General features: G+C 38.0%; 1 protein-coding gene across 3 annotated transcripts; it reads left to right on the forward strand.

Annotated features, from left to right (window-relative positions):
• The first annotated feature begins 103 nt into the window (after positions 1 to 103).
• On the forward strand, positions 104 to 9,868 carry APOPT1 (apoptogenic 1, mitochondrial). Of its 3 annotated transcripts, none has more exons than XM_010565428.1 (4): positions 104 to 946; positions 2,044 to 2,107; positions 4,375 to 4,465; positions 7,137 to 9,868. In XM_010565428.1, the coding sequence occupies exons 1-4, from the start codon at positions 581 to 583 to the stop codon at positions 7,240 to 7,242; spliced, it is 627 nt and encodes a 208-aa protein (XP_010563730.1). In that variant the 5' UTR covers positions 104 to 580; the 3' UTR covers positions 7,243 to 9,868. The 3 variants fall into 3 exon arrangements, with proteins under 3 accessions (XP_010563730.1, XP_010563732.1, XP_010563731.1); XM_010565430.1 differs by lacking the exon at positions 7,137 to 9,868 and adding an exon at positions 6,676 to 7,130; XM_010565429.1 differs by lacking the exon at positions 7,137 to 9,868 and adding an exon at positions 5,085 to 5,517.
• Positions 9,869 to 18,676: the final 8,808 nt, after the last annotated feature.

An 18,676-nucleotide genomic window follows, 5' to 3' on the forward strand; every position in this document is an offset into this window, starting at 1 on the left:
CGGTAAATCCGGGCGGGAGCGGGGGCGGGGCAGCTCCTGCGTCCCGGAGCCGGCCTGCCGCGGGGGTAGGCCGCGGGGTCTCCCGCCCCTGAGGAGCCCTGAGGGGGGAGCGGGCCGGGCCGGGCCGGCTGCCCCCGCGGTGACTCTCAGCGTCGCTGGGCGGGTGCGTCCCGATAACAGCCGGCGTCTCCCGCGGGCTCTCTCGTTGTTTATGTATTTCCCAACGCCCCCGCTGTTTGTAACTGCCAGGCGGGCCGCGCTGCGCCGCGCTGAGGCGCAAGGGGAGTAAAACGCTTTTACAAGCGGAGCGGGGAGGTACGGGCTGCCCGAGCCGGGTCTTCCCGAAAAGCTACGCGCTTGTGCGTGGTCACACGGGTGCAGGAAGAAAGCAGGGCTTAGGGAGACTTACACACCTGTTAGTTCTTGCCATCAAATATTTTAACGAAGTGCAACGTCAGTGATAGAAAAATGGAGGGGGAAAAAAAAAAAAGTTGCTTTTGAAAGAAAAATCATGATTCGTGTCTTGGGAAAGAGTCAAAGGCTTCTCTGTAGTGCATTTCTAAATAAATGTAAATTTTAAATGTATCAAGTGGTTTTCAGTCAGGGTAAACGAATCTACGTAATTTCTGAACTTGTTGTGCTCTTGTGTTTTAAGGTTGTGTGGGAGTTGTGGAATTTATTTCAAATTGGGATGTTCTTCAAAAACTCTGCTAAAGCGGTCATAATGAATTCTGCCTGTATTTTCAAGGGCCTGGGTTTCAGCCCCCCAGCACACTCCCATAACGACTGGATTGGCCCCCCCGACAAGCACTCCAACCTGCGGCCGGTCATCTTCTACGTGCCCCCCGAGGAGTCACCTCTGGAGCGGCGGCTGCGGGAGGCCCGGCAGGAGGCCCAGGCCTGCAACCAGCGCTTCTGGGCACGGCACAATCGCACCTTCCACCAGGTGAGCCTGTCGTGACGCCTGGTGCCGCTTGGCTCCCGCCTGCCCACCCGAAATTGGGGGGGGTTTGGTCTCCATGAGGTAGGGTTCAGTTCTGCCCACTGTTGCTGGCTGGTAATTGATACTGTTTCCTTTAATACACACAGTGTCTTTCTGGAAATTACTTTTTTGTCATTCATTTCTTTAAAATGATGTACAAAACCGAAAAGCCTGCGTCTTTTATTGCTGTTTAGTAGCTTTATAATGATATTTGCCTTTTTCCTATCTTGCACTGAAAACATAAAGTTGTAGCCACCCTACACGCAAGACCTGTCTGTGACTAGAGTGGCTGTTGAAAATGATTCTGCAGCTCTTCTTGCTCTGTCATAAGTGAGAGAAATTAGGTATTATCACTAAAGGTAAATGAGGGACATGGCCTGTTTCACTGGCAGTGTACCCCAACAAAGCTACAAGTGGGGACTTCACAGTCATGGTCTGTCTTCTTTTCTGATTGCAGCATTGGTTAGGAGACACTGAATTTTGTTGGAAGAACAGTAACGGTTCAGTAATTCACCATCACTTGTGATAATCTTTAATCATCATATCCTCCCAAAACTTGGAAAGATCTCAGAGAAAAAACAAAGCTTATTTTGTAATTCCATAGAACTACTTTTTAAGTTTTCAAAACTTATATACAAATAATTATTCTGTTTCCATCTAAGTAATTTCGATTTTTTTAAGGCTGCATGTTTTCCTCTATGCTCAAATTCTCAGTTATACAATACAGTAGATCTTCATAGTTTGTGTTATAAACTGAAGGTTCGGATCCTGTCAAACAATACTGAATCTCAGCTGTAACTTCACAAATAAGTTTTATATGTTTCAGTAGAACACTTGCATGAATTAATTGATGCATGCAGGTAGCAGGATCTCGGTGACAAAGTTACTGGTTTAACTAACTCACTGGATTCAGGAAAATGTTTTGTTGACATTTCCAAGTGTAATGAGTATTGCCTGTTATTTCAGAGGGTATTAAGCACTACACTGTTATCTGATTAAAAACAACGGTTAACGTAAAGGACTGAGTGCTTCAGGTTCTAATGTGGGAAAACGTGTTTTAGGAAAAAGAAGAATTTATTTATTCAAGACTGAAAGCCAAGGGTGTGGAAATGAGAGATGAAACAGGTTAGTGAGATCTTTGTTTATAGTTTAGGATGCATTATGAATTCTGTTTAATTTTGAATTTTGTTAGTTTATGCTCTTTGTGTTCTGTCACAAGTAATCTTGAGAGTAGGATTTAGAAGTGTTTTCAGGAGCATGATAAAAAAGAGGAGAGGAGCTCTTCAGAGATTTGCATGTAGGGTCAGATTATCTGCTGCACTGTTTTCCCTGCAGCTGGAGGGAATGTGCTGAAATCCTAGCCAAGTAATATAATGATTCTGTAGTCTAAGGAGGAAGGGACTTTTTCCTTTCACACCTCCTAACCTAGTGAGCTAGCTGAGCTAAACATATAGAGCATTTGCCTCGAGTGCATATTATAGTTGGGTGGATAAATTCACACTCTTTGGCTTCAGGTCTATAGTGTATACAATTAATACAATATTTTTCCTTGAGGCAGAATAAGACAGCTTCTGAGGAGACAGCAGCTGCTATCTGCCTGTCTTTGCCTGAGCACAGTTGCTGTAAAATAGTTGCCTCCCTAATTCATTATGTGAACGTGAAACTGGAAACAGGATGCCTTCATAATAACAGTGAATTGGCCATTGTAGTAGAAGGTTGAACATTTTCTTCACAGAATAATGATCTGTTTGAGTTTAGTAAAGCATCTGCTCTGATGTTCTGTATATCGCAGACCATTATTTTGCTCTTCTGTTTGTATCCTGGTGATCAGTGTGTGGTTGAGAAATAATTTTAGTTAAGTTCTGTGTTGTTTAGAAAACACTGCTTTTATATTGCCATTTAGGGTTTGGTTTGGTTTTTGAGGGGGTTGTTTTTATACCCTAAAAATAAAAGAAAAAATAGTAAGCATGTACATCCCTTAGAAATGAAATTATATTGGCTGCATGTGTTGATTAACTGTGTTCTGTAATACAGCTGCGTTTGTATATAAAAATAAGATTAATAACAATATACATGAACAGTTGGAAAACAACTTGCTTTTTATATAAGTGAATCTACGATCAGTTCTGCTACCAGTGTGAAGAAACAAATTAACTATAGTTGTTAAGTAGGCAGCCTTCAAATAGTCTTAAATTTATCCCATAGTATGTTAATCCATTGTAATATATTAGATTTGTAAATAATGACAAATAGAACTGATTAATAATTTACTCTTCTGTGATCAGTTTCAGGAGCATTAAAATGCATTTTGGAACACTTGAGTATCACAATTCCATCTCCCTTATCATATCCACGCCCTATGGGACATTCAAATTTGACCCTCATTTTGGAAACACTGAAAGTGCCAGAAAGTTTGTATAGGAATTATCTGGTAGAGTTGAGAATATTTGCTGGTACCTCTGTGCTGTAGCCACAGGTTTTCCTCTCATGTTCTGTGGAGAGAATCCATCTCCTCTTATATTCTGCTTATGAGAGTGGCATATTCAAAGTCATCTTTTGTACTTGCTTCTTCACAAAATAATTGTCTACTATATTGTTAATAAATCTGACATATCAGAAGATACACTCTTTGGTATAAGTTACTTGAAATTTATCAACAGCAACAGAAAAAAATGTACATCTGAAAATATCATGTCAGTCATGGATAGTGTTCTTTCCCTATTTACTGACTTCCTTTAGGGGGAAATTTAAGTTACTGAGTGCTCTTACTGGTGCTGTTTAGACTTCAGCCCCACAAGAGATTAATTTTACTCAAAGGATAGATACTTCTAGATCTATGGACTTTTTCACAGGGGTCTACTAGTTCCCTAAATAATCTAAGACCTGATAAACAAGTCTTATGAGGAGCAGCTGAGGGAACTGGGGTTGTTTAGTCTGAAGAAAAGGAGGCTGAAGGGAGACCTTATGGCTCTCTACAACTACCTGAAAGGAGGTTGTAGTGAGGTGGGTGTTGGTCTCTTCTATCAAGTAACTAGTGATAGGACGAGAGGAAATGGCCTGAAGTTGCGCCAGGGGAGGTTTAGATTGGATATTAGAACGAATTTCTTTACTGAAGGGGTTGTCAGGCATTGGAACAGGCTGCCCAGGGAAGTGGTGGAGTCACCATCCCTGGAGGTGTTCAAAAAACGCATAGACGTGGCACTTCAGGACATGGTTTAGTGGGCATGGTGGTGTTGGGTTGACGGTTGGACTTGATGATCTTAGAGGTCTTTTCCAAACTTAATGATTCTATGAACATAATCACTTTCACAAGTAATAAGGGCTTAAGAGTTATGCCAGCTTCAAGATGATCAGTATTTTTAATCTGCTGTTACGCCAAAACTTATTTTCAGGTCAAAAAGCAACACTGAACGTGGAAGAAATGGCTGACTTTTACAAGGACTTTCTAAGTAAAAATTTTAGAAAGCATATGGAGTACAACAGGTATGTAGAAGGTATTTATGTTGACTATTATACATTACAGTCTAAGTGAAAGGCATAAGATCAAATTTAAAATTCAAACTTTTTTTTCCATAATTGGTAAAACAGCACCTAAAACTATAATTTTAGAAAATTATTTTTTTAAATGCTATTATTAGCATTTGACAGAAATTTGCATTATCATTTGAGGAGTTCTACTGCTTATTGTTGATTTAGTGGAGAGATGAATCTCATCTCTGAGATTCAGAGAGACAAGATCAGGCACTCAGTTTTTTTCTCTTATGGCATGGGTCTTCTCATGCTGCTAATTGAAACTGATAAATAGGCAAATAAAACAGTTAATTTTTTTATAACATTTTAGTTGACTGTTAAATAAGTACTAGTAAATGTGATTCATCTCAAATGAAAATTGTTTAGTGAGAGTAATATTTAGCATTCTTGTTTTTATTATTTTGCAAGCATATAGTAAAAATGAAAGTGATTAGTTGAGTTTGAGGGGGCTTTTGTGTGGCCAAGCATTAGTAAAATGGTCGCCTGAACTCATCCTGTGTAGAACCTTAGCTACAACTGGGTAACCCCACATCCACCATGCTGCTTCATAACATCTACTGCATTGTTTCAGTGTTACTGTTTGTACAACAACTTGATAAACTGGATTGGGGATCTGAAACAACTGAAAAATGACTTGCAAACATGCATTACCCTGCCAGTAGCTGTGCACACTTGGTAGAGGGCTAGAAATGAGGAAGGAATGGTAAGCTGGATGAGGGTGGCACTTAATCCAGTTACAGTAGCACTGCCCACTGAATATGAAACCACAACTTCAGTTTCTTCTCTGTATTGGATTGAAAGATTATTGGGCTAAATGTGTCAAGTATTACTAGGTTCCTAATGGTGTAATGCTAGTAAGAATTCTACCATCGCTATAACTGATCTGTAACAAACTGTGGTTTAGGATTCTTTGTACGTATTGTGCATATACCATAACATACTACACTGTAAAAACAATTTTACTGTAACAAATATTTAAAAGAAATATGCATGTCTTGTCTCGCCCATGGGGGGGGTGTGGTGTGGGGGGCAACATCAGCAAAAACATAAGCAACAGCCTGAAAAGATGGAAAGTAAAAAAATTCTTTTTAATAAGAGGATTGTTCAAATTGCCTATAACGGATGAGTGAGAAAGCAAATAGTTTATCTTAGAACTTGTCACCAGATGCCATTGTTGTACTGACCTCAGGATAGTGTCCCGTCTTCACGGTAAGAGAGTTCAGGCTTTGTGCCTAAACATGACCTTCCTTGTTGCTGCCTTGTAAAATCAGGTAGTGTAAGTTGCGTCATTGTAGTTTCAAAGTGGAACTGCACAGCCCTGAAAGCAGTGGAGCTTTTTACAGGCATTCTGATTTTGAGGGGTCATGTTTATAAAAAAATCTGTTTATGCCTTCAGCTGGATGTTCTTTTGCAGTGTTGCCAGCTGGCCTGAAAACGGTGGCTGCTAAAGTGTTGCAACTTCTAAAATTTAGTTAAAATTGAAGCAATGACTGTGCACAGACACCATGAATATTTAGTTCAGGGTACTTAGACTGAAATACAGTCTAGTTTAGGAAAAAAAAATTCAAGAAGGATATAGGAAATGAGACATGAAAGGGGAAAAGAAACAGTTGCAATGTTAGCATGATATTTTCATTTAACATGACATTTGAGGGGGTAGCTCAGTGCTGCTTGTCAGCATGATTTTTGCTACTATCCTTACTGAGAGGTTAGTATCTCAGGTTTATGTTAGATCTGTACATGCAAGGTTTCCCACAGAGAGCTCAAGAGAAGACCTAAATCCCAGTGTTTAATATTCCCTGCTAGTTCTACGATAAACATATTCTGTTGCTTCTCATGCAGCAGTTTAAAAAATGGGGGAGTGATCCTTGTTGGAAACTAGAAAGAAATTATGAAATTAGATTGTAACAAGGGCAAGAATTTGAAGCAAGTTCTCAGAGGTTAAAAAGGTTTGATACGGACTCTCTCATCTATATCTTGAATTGGCTCCAGAAGTCATGCATGCTGCATAAAAATTATTTAAAGATATAAACACTAACATTGGGAATATTAAAGCCATCATCTTTAAAGGGTACTGCATTAGAAACCTAATGTTTCCTGTATTGGGTTATATAATTAGTCTTTAAAGTGTCTTTTTTTTTTTATTTTCCCCCCCTTTATAGGTGACCAGCTATGCCCTTTCCAACACACGAATCCTCATACATGCACAAACAAATCTTACCCATAGCACAGCACTGGCAGGAAATTCTTCTAGATAGCTTGATGATCAATCAGCTTTACTTCTGAAACATGAGATACGGTTACAATAATTTTATCTTACCTGATTCCAAATACAATTGGTCATAAAACTACTCATCACTTAACTTTTTTTACAGTTAAGCTCTCAGTGGTTGTAGCCCTACAGTCTACATGTAATGTCTTCATGGATGTCGATATTCACATAGACGTTTTCATAGGTTATTTAACTCTAATTAAGCAGGAAAAGCATTGCCACAAAGAATGGAAAATGATGTTGTTACTGAATTGTCATTTGTCAATGCCAAAGGATATTTTAATATAATCGTGTACCTTTCTCCTGTTCTTGTTCTGTGTGCTGATGATTTTCCTGGCTTTGGAATCCTAGAGATTGGTATAAACGTAACTTTACTATCACATTCCTCATGGGACAAGTAGCACTGGCGAGAGCTCTGAGGCGGCTTCGTTGGAAAAAGAAAAATGTTGGAAATTAGTGATCACGGCTCCATGAAGAATGCAACACTAGCTAGGCCTGCTATAAATTTGTTATTTATAGTGATCTTCAGAATCTGAATGACTAATGTAATAATTGCTGAATCTGTTTGTTAAACTATGTAAATAAAAGTTACCATTGGTATTAATTTATAATCACTATGTAGATTTCCTTTACCTTTATTCCAAGAATATCTAAAATATTTCCCAACCAAAACACAACTGAGAAAACCGTCAAAAGCTGTTCCTCGTTTACGTTAAATGGAAGGGATTACAACTGTCACATTTTTACCGCGGAGTCATAGCTCCTAAATAACATGTGATTCAGTATGCTGTACCTGAACTCAGGTCAGAGAATGATGTCTCCACCAACCATATTAGTATATAAAACCAAAAATGCCTCATTTTGTGGCAGTTGACTACTGTCTGGGGCAGTAGCTATCCACAAGTAATACAACGTGGCTGAAGGAACGCGTATGATTTGTGAGTATATGTACAATCAGTTTAGAATAATCCTCTTTTCAGTGTGATTATTTCCTATTTTAATAAAGATTGAAGATATATTTCATATAAATTACTAATGCAATAGGATCTTCTTAGATAATTTTGTTTCAATTAAAAGAAATGTGCTCCCCTTGGACAAGAGTTCCTCTAACCTATGATTGGTAAAGATTCTAGTTGCTGAGCAATAAAACAGATGCATTGCCAGTCACTTAATCTTGGTAGAAAAGGAAACTGATACTTGGCTGTATGGAGGAGAGCAACATTAGCACTAATACGCACTGCTTTCTGCTCGTTAATTTCTTTCAAAAAATGTGCTATTCTCACCAGTTTCTCTGAGGCACTCAAAACAACTCACCTCAGGGTGATTTTTCTGGCCTCTAGGTATCTAACATCAATTGGAAGGAGGTTGGTTTAAGTGAAGTCTTAACATGTTATGCCATATATCTGTAATTTAAAAGAAGTTCCATTCCTCAAAATTTTCTCTCTGTCCGTTTATACAGTTAAATGATTTTTTTGATACAGTACCTACTAAGAGGATTCTGTTAAAAAGAATGTATGTTGTCAAACGAAGCGTGTTTCCCTAAAGCTATGCTGTAGGGAAGGTTCTGCTTTTGGAAACATCAGCTCAGAGGCCATTGACCTGTTTTTCATATCTAAACATGACATGATTTATTCACAGCTTTTTATTTTTTCAGCTGGAGCAGAAAGAGCTTCATCAATATCAACTGTAATAATTCCTTTGCAAGATGAAATAAATATTAATGATAGAGTAGCAGATTGCACTGTTTCATACAATGATGGTATCATCATTGGGGCTAAAACAGTCACTGAATTGTGGTTTTAACTTGTGTTATTAATAAATGAAAACAGTCATTAATAGTGTTTGCTGAGGTGATAGCCAACACTTCTAGGAAAATAATATTTGTGAGTGTTATTCATTGCATCAGTACTGTAAAAGGTATATATTTATTAAAAAGTTACAAAATGCCACGTTTCTTTAGGAAAATAATTTTTTTAAATAGACCACTGTGGGTATGTAATGTAATTCTTCAGGGCTTTACAGTAAATCGTATCTTAGGGTATATAAGCTTTGACCACAATGCAAATGGACACTTTAATAAATAGTTCCAAGGTAAAAGAATGGTAGGATGATATAAGAAAATACCCCTGAAAGGCAGAGACCAGAACCCCAATGGACTGGTGGTTGATAGCCATATGTTCTGACAGCCTATGCATAAGATTCCGAAGGTAGTTTCACATATGCTTTAAGTGGGTAGAGGTCAATCAAAAGAAGCATTTTCATCTTCCGAGTGGCTCACTTTTATTAACACAGACGTTTTTGTGTCTGCCTGCTGAACCAGATCAGGAAATTGATCACTACTAGAACTAATCCAACAAAAAGTGTTACTAGATGTCAGTTGAATTAATATGCCTCATCATGCAGATATAAGCGTTCTGCTGTTGGCATGAGGGAGATGTGGGAATTCAGATGGAAGGTTTGGATTGTGCTTCAGTCAATTCATAGTTATAACTGTTCTCTGAACATGTAATTTTAGTGTTGGCCACCCCCAAAAAATATAATCAGCATATGATGGATTGTGCTAGGATTCTGCTCTGAGCTGCTTGTAGGTAAAGTTCGTGCCTTTATGGCATTGCCTTCATTAAGATTCTGTGTGGAGCACTGAGTCCCTTCATGTAAAGCCTATTGAAGGAGTGAGGTACTTATCTATTAGGTAAGTGTTGAGCTCTGATTTAGAATATCTAATAAAGCCACTGTGAAAAGATGTTATTAAAAATAATCCATCTGAAATTTTGAGTCTCATTACGAAAACCACATACATTTACTGAGATAATTACATTTTTGGGACAGCCAAAAGTCATATCGTTTTTGCTATTGTTGCATTACTTCTGTTTTTTTTTTTCTTGACTCAGAGCAGTTGTAATAAGGCCAGCTGCTTTCAGATATTATTGATCATAAATCCTTTATACATCAAAGGAAGAATAAGGAGCTGCCACAGACTACTAAAAATAATTTTTTTATGTGTACAAAGGCCTGCTACAGTAACTGAAGCTAGTGAAATAGATCAAAGAGTGACTTTTCTGTGCACATTTTCTGAGTATAAGAAAAATACAGGGGAGTGTTCTTATCATTTAGGTATTTAGCTAATCCTGTCAGAAGGAACAGCAGTATTTCATGTTTAGTAGTGTCAGCATGTGCCTTTTTAATCTGTCTTATGCACCCAGTAAGTTCATAATAAAGCAACAATATTTTGGTAATATTAAAATAATTTTAGATAGTTTGTATTGACTTGGGGTGGTTCTGATAACCTGTGTGGGTTTTTGCTATTCACTGAATTTCTCTACTGGAGCATTAACTTTGATAGAATATGAGAGGAGTAAGAGGAAGTGTCAAATGGGGATTGAGAGGCAGACCAACTAAAGGTTGGGTTGAAGTGATTGTAGCACCTTAATATAGGATTAATAAAGAACTGTACATCTTAAAAAAAAATGCATTTCTTAGTTTCATTAGGAGTTTTAATAGTAATGGTAGCAACTACTGAGAAGATAGCTTCTATGTTTAACTGAACATTCTTAGGGATAAAATTAAAATCTAGTTCAAAACTCAGATTTGTTATTTAGATGCTGACCCTTCCTGGCCCCATTTTAAAGGGACTGTTCTGCTTGCAATATTTAGCTTCCACTATCACTAAGCAAGATTGGTACCCTACATGGTAATCAGATTTAGCCAAACAAGAACTTAATTTACATCCTGCGCAGAGCCCATGGGACAGTATTTGCATAAAGACTGGGAGATTGAAATGTTTTCAGGAAAGGATAATATATGCCTGGAACTGTAATATGCATGAATAACATTTTCATATTAAAAATTATATCCACTGATTGTTGTAAACCAATTCCCAGAATAATAACCCCATAATTGTATATTCGGGTTCATTTCTCAAAAAAAAAAAAAAAAAAAAAAAAAAACAAAAGTTATTTTATTTCTTATGAGTTTATTTCTTAAAAAGAGTTTGTAAGTGCATGGAATGTAATAATCTTGAAATACACACTCATTAATATTCATTATTATATAAATCACTTCTTTGTGCCTTGACTTTGCATTCATTAATGGATTAAGATTTACCCAAGTACTGTGAGATTTAGTTGACTGATATATTCAAATAGGAGATGCTGTGGAAGTGCAAAAGCAGTACTTTTTGCTAGAAATAGTAAAGGCAAAAAATTCCATGATCCCTTTTTCAGTGTGGTCTTACTCAGGAGAAATATTGTATAGTACTACCCACAGTCAAAATCAGTTTTAGAAGCCATGTAAATGCTCTGAAGACATGGTCCACGTTTCATACAGCTGCTTGTGTTTTACTAATTCAAACCAGATACCCATTTAATCGAGTTTCTTATATTTTGCAGGGAAAGGCACAGTGATTTTGCTTTCTGGTGTATGCAGGTTCTCATCCTTAGGGGTGGTCCCAGGTGTGTTGTGACCAGGGCCTGAGATGGCAGGAGGCAGCAAGAATGACTGTATGCATCTCCTGAGACTGCCAGGAGGCAATTAGCACACAGCCTAAGCTGGAGTAGCCCTGAAGCTACTTTGGTGGACCATGACTGGCATGAATTTCCAGCAGCCCCCATGCCAGTCAAGAATTGCTGTCATTTAGCAGTATTCTGTTCACACCGCTGCCTCCAACGAACCCACTGATATGATTCAGCTGAGCCAAAACACATTAACAGGCAAAACGCAAGTTTCAGAATCATAAGGAATTCAGGTCACTATTCATATCTCATTTGTTAAAGAACTTCCTGTTGACAGATTTTAGCTCCATCTTTGTAATAAATCCCTGCCGTGGAAAACTTCTCATATGATGATCAGTGTGTAGCATACATTGGCTGTTTTTAAAGGGTTCCAGAAAAGTTACAGATTTTCATTTCTAGAATGATTTGAATAATTAGAAGTCAGGATTTTTTGGGGGGGGTGTGCGTTTTGCAAAACAGATTTTGTAGTCAAGGCTATATTAGAAGACAAAATCCATGAATTGCAAATTTCAGAAGAGACTGACTGCTTTGATTGCTTTCCAAGTGATTTTATTATTCTGGAGTGTCATATAGAAAATAGATGGTATGACACAGCATAAGTATTCTGTAACAAATGAAGTCAAGACAGTTCTGACCTTAGTAGCTGTAGAAACTATAAATACTTGGTAGAAAACCCTTATTTGTGCAAAATTTTATGAGACTGAAAGACAAAATGGAAACTAAATTCCAGTGAATATGTAAGAAAATGTCTTCTGGATTTACCAATCTTCTTCTCACATTTACAAAAATAATATTTCACTTTTAATGTGATGTCTGGAAAACATCCAGTTTCCTCAGGCCTCATGAAAAATTCCACCACAAAAACCAGAACAAAATACTAAGCTGACATGAGTAAATAGCCACAGGTGCTAATTTGTGTCAAAGGAGAATTTGAGCTCACTTCAAAGAAAAAATCAGTTCTGCCATAGGATATTAGAGAGCAATTTTAATTGACAAGAGATGCTCAAAATTAATTTGCTGTGCTCCTCTGCTGCTTCTTCCCTGGTGCCGCTTTTGCTGTTAGGAAAAGAGGGGTCTGGTCTACTCAGTGTGACACGTGGAGACTTGCTGGGCATGCTTAACAGTTACCACGGTATTGCAGCCATAAATCTGACTGCCATAGGACCGAGTAAAATAGCCTGATGCTGGGAGAATGTGGCTGAAGAGTTGCCACTGGACAGGGCATGTTTCCATCTTGGGAGGATTTTTTTCAAGCTTTTGAATCATGAGGTTCACACTTCCTCTAAAAGCAGCAGCTTATTACTGTCTTGAGTCTATAATTTATAGGTATTATCTAACAGCCACTTAGCACTCGGTGTTTGATTTCATATGTAATTGACAATGTCATTTCAACTTTTAGTTCTATTATATGTTTACATGTAAATTAGAAAAGCAATCTCACTTATTTACAATATGAACTTTGGTTTTGGGCACTACCCAACAGAGTTCACAACCAAAAATTCAAAGTGAAAGGAAGGTAAGTGAAATTAATGAGAATGCCAGTCACACAGCATTCCAGCCTCCTTTGGTTGCAAAATGAGTGGGATGGGAAATGACAAATGTGTGAACAGTCCTTTAAAGATATTTAGAGTGCTTTCTGCATTGGTGCACGATAAACCTGGCAGTAACGTTTTTATGGTTATGTAGTTAATTATAAGGATATGGGGCATGTTAAATTGCTGCCCACAACAGAACCATTTACTGGGTAGATTTCTGGTCAGTGTTATATGCTGATGAAGGAAGATACTATTATTCATCAGTCTATTCTGTGTGAGTCATGACAGTTTTCAAACATATGGTGATGGTGTACTTTGTGGCCCTTCAGCATGTAATAACAAGTGTAACACTGTGTAGGCAGTACATTTCATTTTCATGGCTGATTTATATATATCAGTTTTTCCCAGCTTTCCCCTAGTGTTTATTGAGGCATGTTTCAGTTCCTGTTTACAGTTACATTCTTTTCAATACGCAGGGTTTCATAAACTATGTAAAACTCATTATATATGTCTTTGAAACAATTTCAATGTATTTCAGCTTTCATTAAAACATAATTATTATTTTAAGTATTAAGGAATAATTTAATGTTGGAATACACAGATTCAAAATCCAAAGTACTGCATATGGCATGTTTCAGCAATTCCGCAGAACTTCGCCAGGAGACTGTTGTTAACTGATGTGACAGAGTGAACTGCTCCGTGTAATCAAAAGGCCTCAAACAGTCCTGGTGTTTTAGGTGATGCTGGTGTTGTAGAGAACCATGGTGGCACGGATTTCTTCCTTGAAAGAAATTACTACAAGTTCTACTTTCTGTGAATTGTACTATGCCCAGCTGGCCACTAAGGTCAAAGGTCAAGGAGTCATGCTTTAAATTGCTATCTTTAATTATTTGTCCTCTGAAGCAAAATTGTAGCCTCAGAATATCTGTGATGGTCTACATACTGATGAGGTAACTGCCTTCTTAGCCAGTTTCTGCATAAATTACAACTTACCTAAATTGAGTCTAGCCTTTTTGGCACAAGGAAAACCTTCAGAACATGATATGATGCAGCAGTATCTGCCAAACTCGACAAATTAACAGCATCCCCTCAATGTTTTTTTTGTATACTGTTCTCCAAAACACCTCTACACAGATGTATGAGGAATTCCTTTCTTCAGAAATTGACACCTACAAGGCTAGTTTCTAAGGCCTCCTTTCACATCCCCTAATATAGGGGCTATACTAAGTGTGGATGGGCTAGGTTACAGATGGACCCTGTGGAGGTCCTGGGCAGGACTATCACATGGAAACCAGGCCCTTGTGGTTGTCTAAATCACACAGGGAGCAGAGAATAGTATAGGACTGGGAAGGCACAAAGATGATTAAAAACCATTCTCTCCACCCCTTCTCAATCTCGGGTATCAGACTCTGCTCTAGACCTTTTGGAGACTGTCCACAGATTGAGTTCTTCAAGGATATTTACTCTTAGGTAACTGACAGACAGGGTTGTAGAGATAAAACACACCATCCATCCTGTAGGAGTGAATTAGGCAATCATCTCACTAATGTTTTAAGTCTAAGACTTGATAGCAGCGATGTACATATCTTGTTTTCTTCTGTATCATTGTGAAGATACAGAAGAGTGTGTCCATGGCATGTCTTTGAACTTAATGCTTTTCAATGGATTTCTCTGTGAACTGGCAAGAAAATGATTCATTAAAGCAGATAAAAAAAGACAGAATTACAACAGAAAAGATAGGAATTACAACACCTGAAACTGAAGCAAAAACTTCACAGTACATAGTTGCTGTGGGAGGAGCAAGGAGAGAGAATTCATATCCAAAGCCCTGGGAATAAGATCATCTCTCCTTATCCTGCATCTGCTCTATTTCCCAGGAGGCAGGATGAGGAACAAAATACCTAGCACAGGCAGTTCTATTTCCTATTGATTTCTAGAGTGACTCTGCCCTTCTCAGCCCCACGTACTGTATACCATCCATCTAGCCACAGGCATATTCACAGATGCCATTTTCTGTAGAGACATAATTGGTTATTGGCACAGAAACTACAGGAACAGTTGTCACACAGCAGAAACATTTCCATTTCCCTTTCCCTTGGGGCAAACTGTATTACCATTAGTTCCCCAGTCCAGTGCAGCTGAGTACCGCCTTGGTTTGAACACCCTCTTAACCAAGGCAAACTCCAACAATGAAAAGCACATGTAAAATGGCCTCCCATAAAAACTGAGAAATTCCAACCAACCAGTGAATTTAGTATAATTCTATACAGAGTATTAGTTGAGGAGGAGAGAAAAGCATTTAACAGAAGATCTGAAAAGGGGATAAGGGTTTGGCAATTACTGCGGCACGTGTAGAAAAGGAATACATCAAGTGAAAGGGAGGTTATTGATAAATCAGACTTAGGAGCAATTGTTTTCAATAATGACCATGGCGCAAACAATTGCAGCACATTAGGCTCAAGAAAGATGAAGCAAATGGGAGTAGAGAAGGGCAAGTTGAATAATCAGGGAGATGTAGAATCTCTCTTAAAGAGATTAAGAGTTCAGTTTGTTTAGCCAAGCAAATTGATGGTCAGGAGGGGGTAAAGTAGTGCAGAATCTCCTAGACAGGTGAGTGGAGAAAGGACCAGCTAAGAGGGTTACCCTGGGGAAGAATCTTCTTTCTCTGCAATATTTTAATCAGACGTATAAAAGAGAAGTGCTACATTTGAGGATTTCCTTAGAAATGCAAACATGTAGAGAAATGGAGCCAATCACTAGCAAGGGAAAAGAGCTAGAAAGAAATGACACAATTTGGCACAATACCTATATGTGTATATTACCCTTGAGACTGAACACTGGAGGAGTGAGGTTCTTGGACAGGAATGGCAAGATGCCTGCTTAATTTTCAATAGAGTTTGATAATTACATTTAGAAAAAGACCAGATGAGGTGGTTATCTGTAATGCCTTTTAGACTTTTGAGACTTAGTTCTCTGTCATCAGTAGGTGCAAATTTCTACTTGGAAAAGGTCACATACAGGCATACACTGGCATTAGCATTTCTTGTGATTAGCATATGCATCAGCTTTAATAAAAGGCAGCATCTGGAAAATCATAGCTTCCTTCTTTTATAAATGTATGTAGGAATCTTGGTGAGAATAAAGAGAATACATCCTCTGTATCTCCATGAGGAAGTGCCAGTTTCCCTGGTGCCAAGACAAGTTTATGTCCCAGTCTGTGCCTCTGCCTAATGTTGGTTGGAAAAACGAATGCCTTTCTTACACTTTCAAAGATTCACTTCTCAAAAAAAGAAAAATCTTATACTGGTTAAGGAAATTATCCAAGATTTACACTGATGTGTGACTGAAATTAAAATCACAGCCCTCACAGGTTTTATTTTAGGGAAAAAAGCACTTTTCATAATGAAACTCTGGAGAATTTCATGAGAAAAAGGTACCTAAAAGTCTCCTTCACCATGGAAAAAACTCTACAATGACTACCAAGATTATCAAGGTAAGAGTCTCACCTAATCTAATTGCAAGTAACGTGGCAGCAAAGCCTGATGAGTTAGCAAATCTCCATGAAGGAATGCTGACTAGCTAGCGTTCAAAGAAAGGGAAGGGAATAATGTAAGTAGTAATAAAGCAGGCACTTAAAAATCAATAGAGGTGATCCTTTTGTTTTCTGCTTTTAGATAAGTGTTCTTGTGTTTGAACACAGACTATCAAAGATTTTGTCTTTGGAAGACTCTGTTTGTTGTGTTTGTGTAATAAACTTTTTTCCTATCAATACTAGGCCTTATCCCAATAGAAAGGTAAAGACAGGGAGCACAGTCATAGTTGGGAAGTAAAGATATGGGAGGGTGAAGAGAAGCACTGTATCACACACTGAATGTTCTTACTCTAGTAGCAGCCAAGATTGTGATATTCCAACAGAGTGTTTTTTTGTTTCCTCCGAAGGACTTAATACACTTCTGCAATGGTTCAGTGACTGAGGTAAGTGAATACAGAAATAAATGTAACTTCCTGTGACTCATATGCAGTGATTAATAATTCTCATAACCTTGAATGAGCAACTGAAACCCCAAGAGAGAATAAACTCACTGAAAAGTGAGAGTATAGAGGAAGGAAAGGAGGAGCATAAATGGAACACTATCTTTCTTCATGTATAAGCACTAAAAGTCATGTGGAGTGAATATGGAGAAGAGAGTCTTTCCAAGCTAGAAGGGTGCTGGTAGTAAACTATCAGCTGACTACAGAACATGGAAGCAAGTAAGGAAGAAAGTTGCTTCATCTTTCAATGAAATGAGAGGTATGGCAGAAGTAAAGAAGGAACAGAAATTGCTGCTTGAGCAGAGTAAGTAGGTATTGGTGTGAGCATTCCCTCGCAGAGGTGGGAACCTACTCCTTGAATGCAGGGAGTAAAGATACAAGTCTAATTATCATCATAAGCTCTCCTCTGCAAACCCTTAACCTGTTGGGATTTTTGATGCTTAAAAGTAGGACCTTGGAAAATACTGACAGTGGCTGTAAATTCATACAGCACAGAGTATTATAGTTTGATCAAAGGGTGCAATTCTTTGCTCCTTGATCACTTACTACTTTGAAGATAACAGTGGAAATTGGGATATATATAAATACAGCTGTGTTGCTGAAATCTTATAGTATTTTTCTTTATGTTCACATTAATATTGACATGCAAATTCTCTAGTAGTTTCTAGCTTTCAAGTGGTTACTTTAACTGTATTACCTGACGTTTTTATGTCTGTTTTTAATAATAGAACTGTTTTAAAGCTAACTGAATGGGCTTCTTAAACCTTTCAGTCAGTATCTTTTGGGCTTGAACAATAGCACAGCTCTGTAATAGCTGGGAGATGAAAAGAATTCTGGTTAGCAAAATGTTAATGTCCAGCGCAAGTATCCTGCTCTGTTTAAAAAAAGTAACAGAAATTAACTAATGAAATGGCCTGTTCAAGAGTTGAATTAACACTGCATGCTTGATTTCGTTGTTATTTCTCTGTGAATAGAAAACGGCAGGGAAAAGCACACTGACTTTCATTTGTTATAGCTTTCTAGAAATCCTTGTGACTCTGAAAAAGGAGAATTCACTTGCATGTAAATACAGCTTATTGACTTGGGAAGCAGGACCATGATCAGTGTTCATTTTACTTAGAACTTTAATGCCATGTCCAACAGTGGGTTCCCGATGGTATGTTCAGGCAGCTTGACTCTGACAGTGAGTCAAGGTAAACAAAATACAGTCCTTTTACTCGAAAGTGCCTGAACTCCCTGATAACAAGGTAGCTCTGCATGCAGTAATTGCACATACGCTCAAAGGAGTTAGGCTAAAACTGTGTCTGGGACTGCATACTTGACACTTGTGACTCTTAAGCACTGACTTTTATGTTTCCTCTTTTCCATAAAGGACATTCTTGCAGGAAATACAAACTAAAAGCATATGCAACTGTCAAGTGATTGTGATGAAAAGCCAGACAGGTTGCTGAGTCTGGCCTTTCAATATTTATTATTGCCAGGATGCTTTTAAACAGCACTTTAGCAGCAGTTGAAATTATTCCAATGTAGTGCTTTATTGTAGCCCATATTTGTAAAATGAAGTAATAGATTTTATAGACTGTAGGATTAGATTTAAAAAACTTTTTTCTCTTTTAGAGGAAAGATCCTCTAAGCCAGGAGGATAATTTTTTTTAATAACAATGGTAAAATAAAACAACCCACACTTCTTAAATGAAGTGAACCTGAATTTCCTTATAGAGGTTTGCTCTGTTTGTGGCTGTCAGTTAAACCAAACTTTAATTTGCTGCATGTATTTCTCACACTGTTGCACCTCAAAAACCTAAGAGCTTGG

The sequence above is a fragment of the Haliaeetus leucocephalus genome, unplaced genomic scaffold (genome assembly GCF_000737465.1).
Source record: "Haliaeetus leucocephalus isolate CR32 unplaced genomic scaffold, Haliaeetus_leucocephalus-4.0 Scaffold191, whole genome shotgun sequence".
Taxonomy (NCBI): Eukaryota; Metazoa; Chordata; class Aves; order Accipitriformes; family Accipitridae; genus Haliaeetus; species Haliaeetus leucocephalus.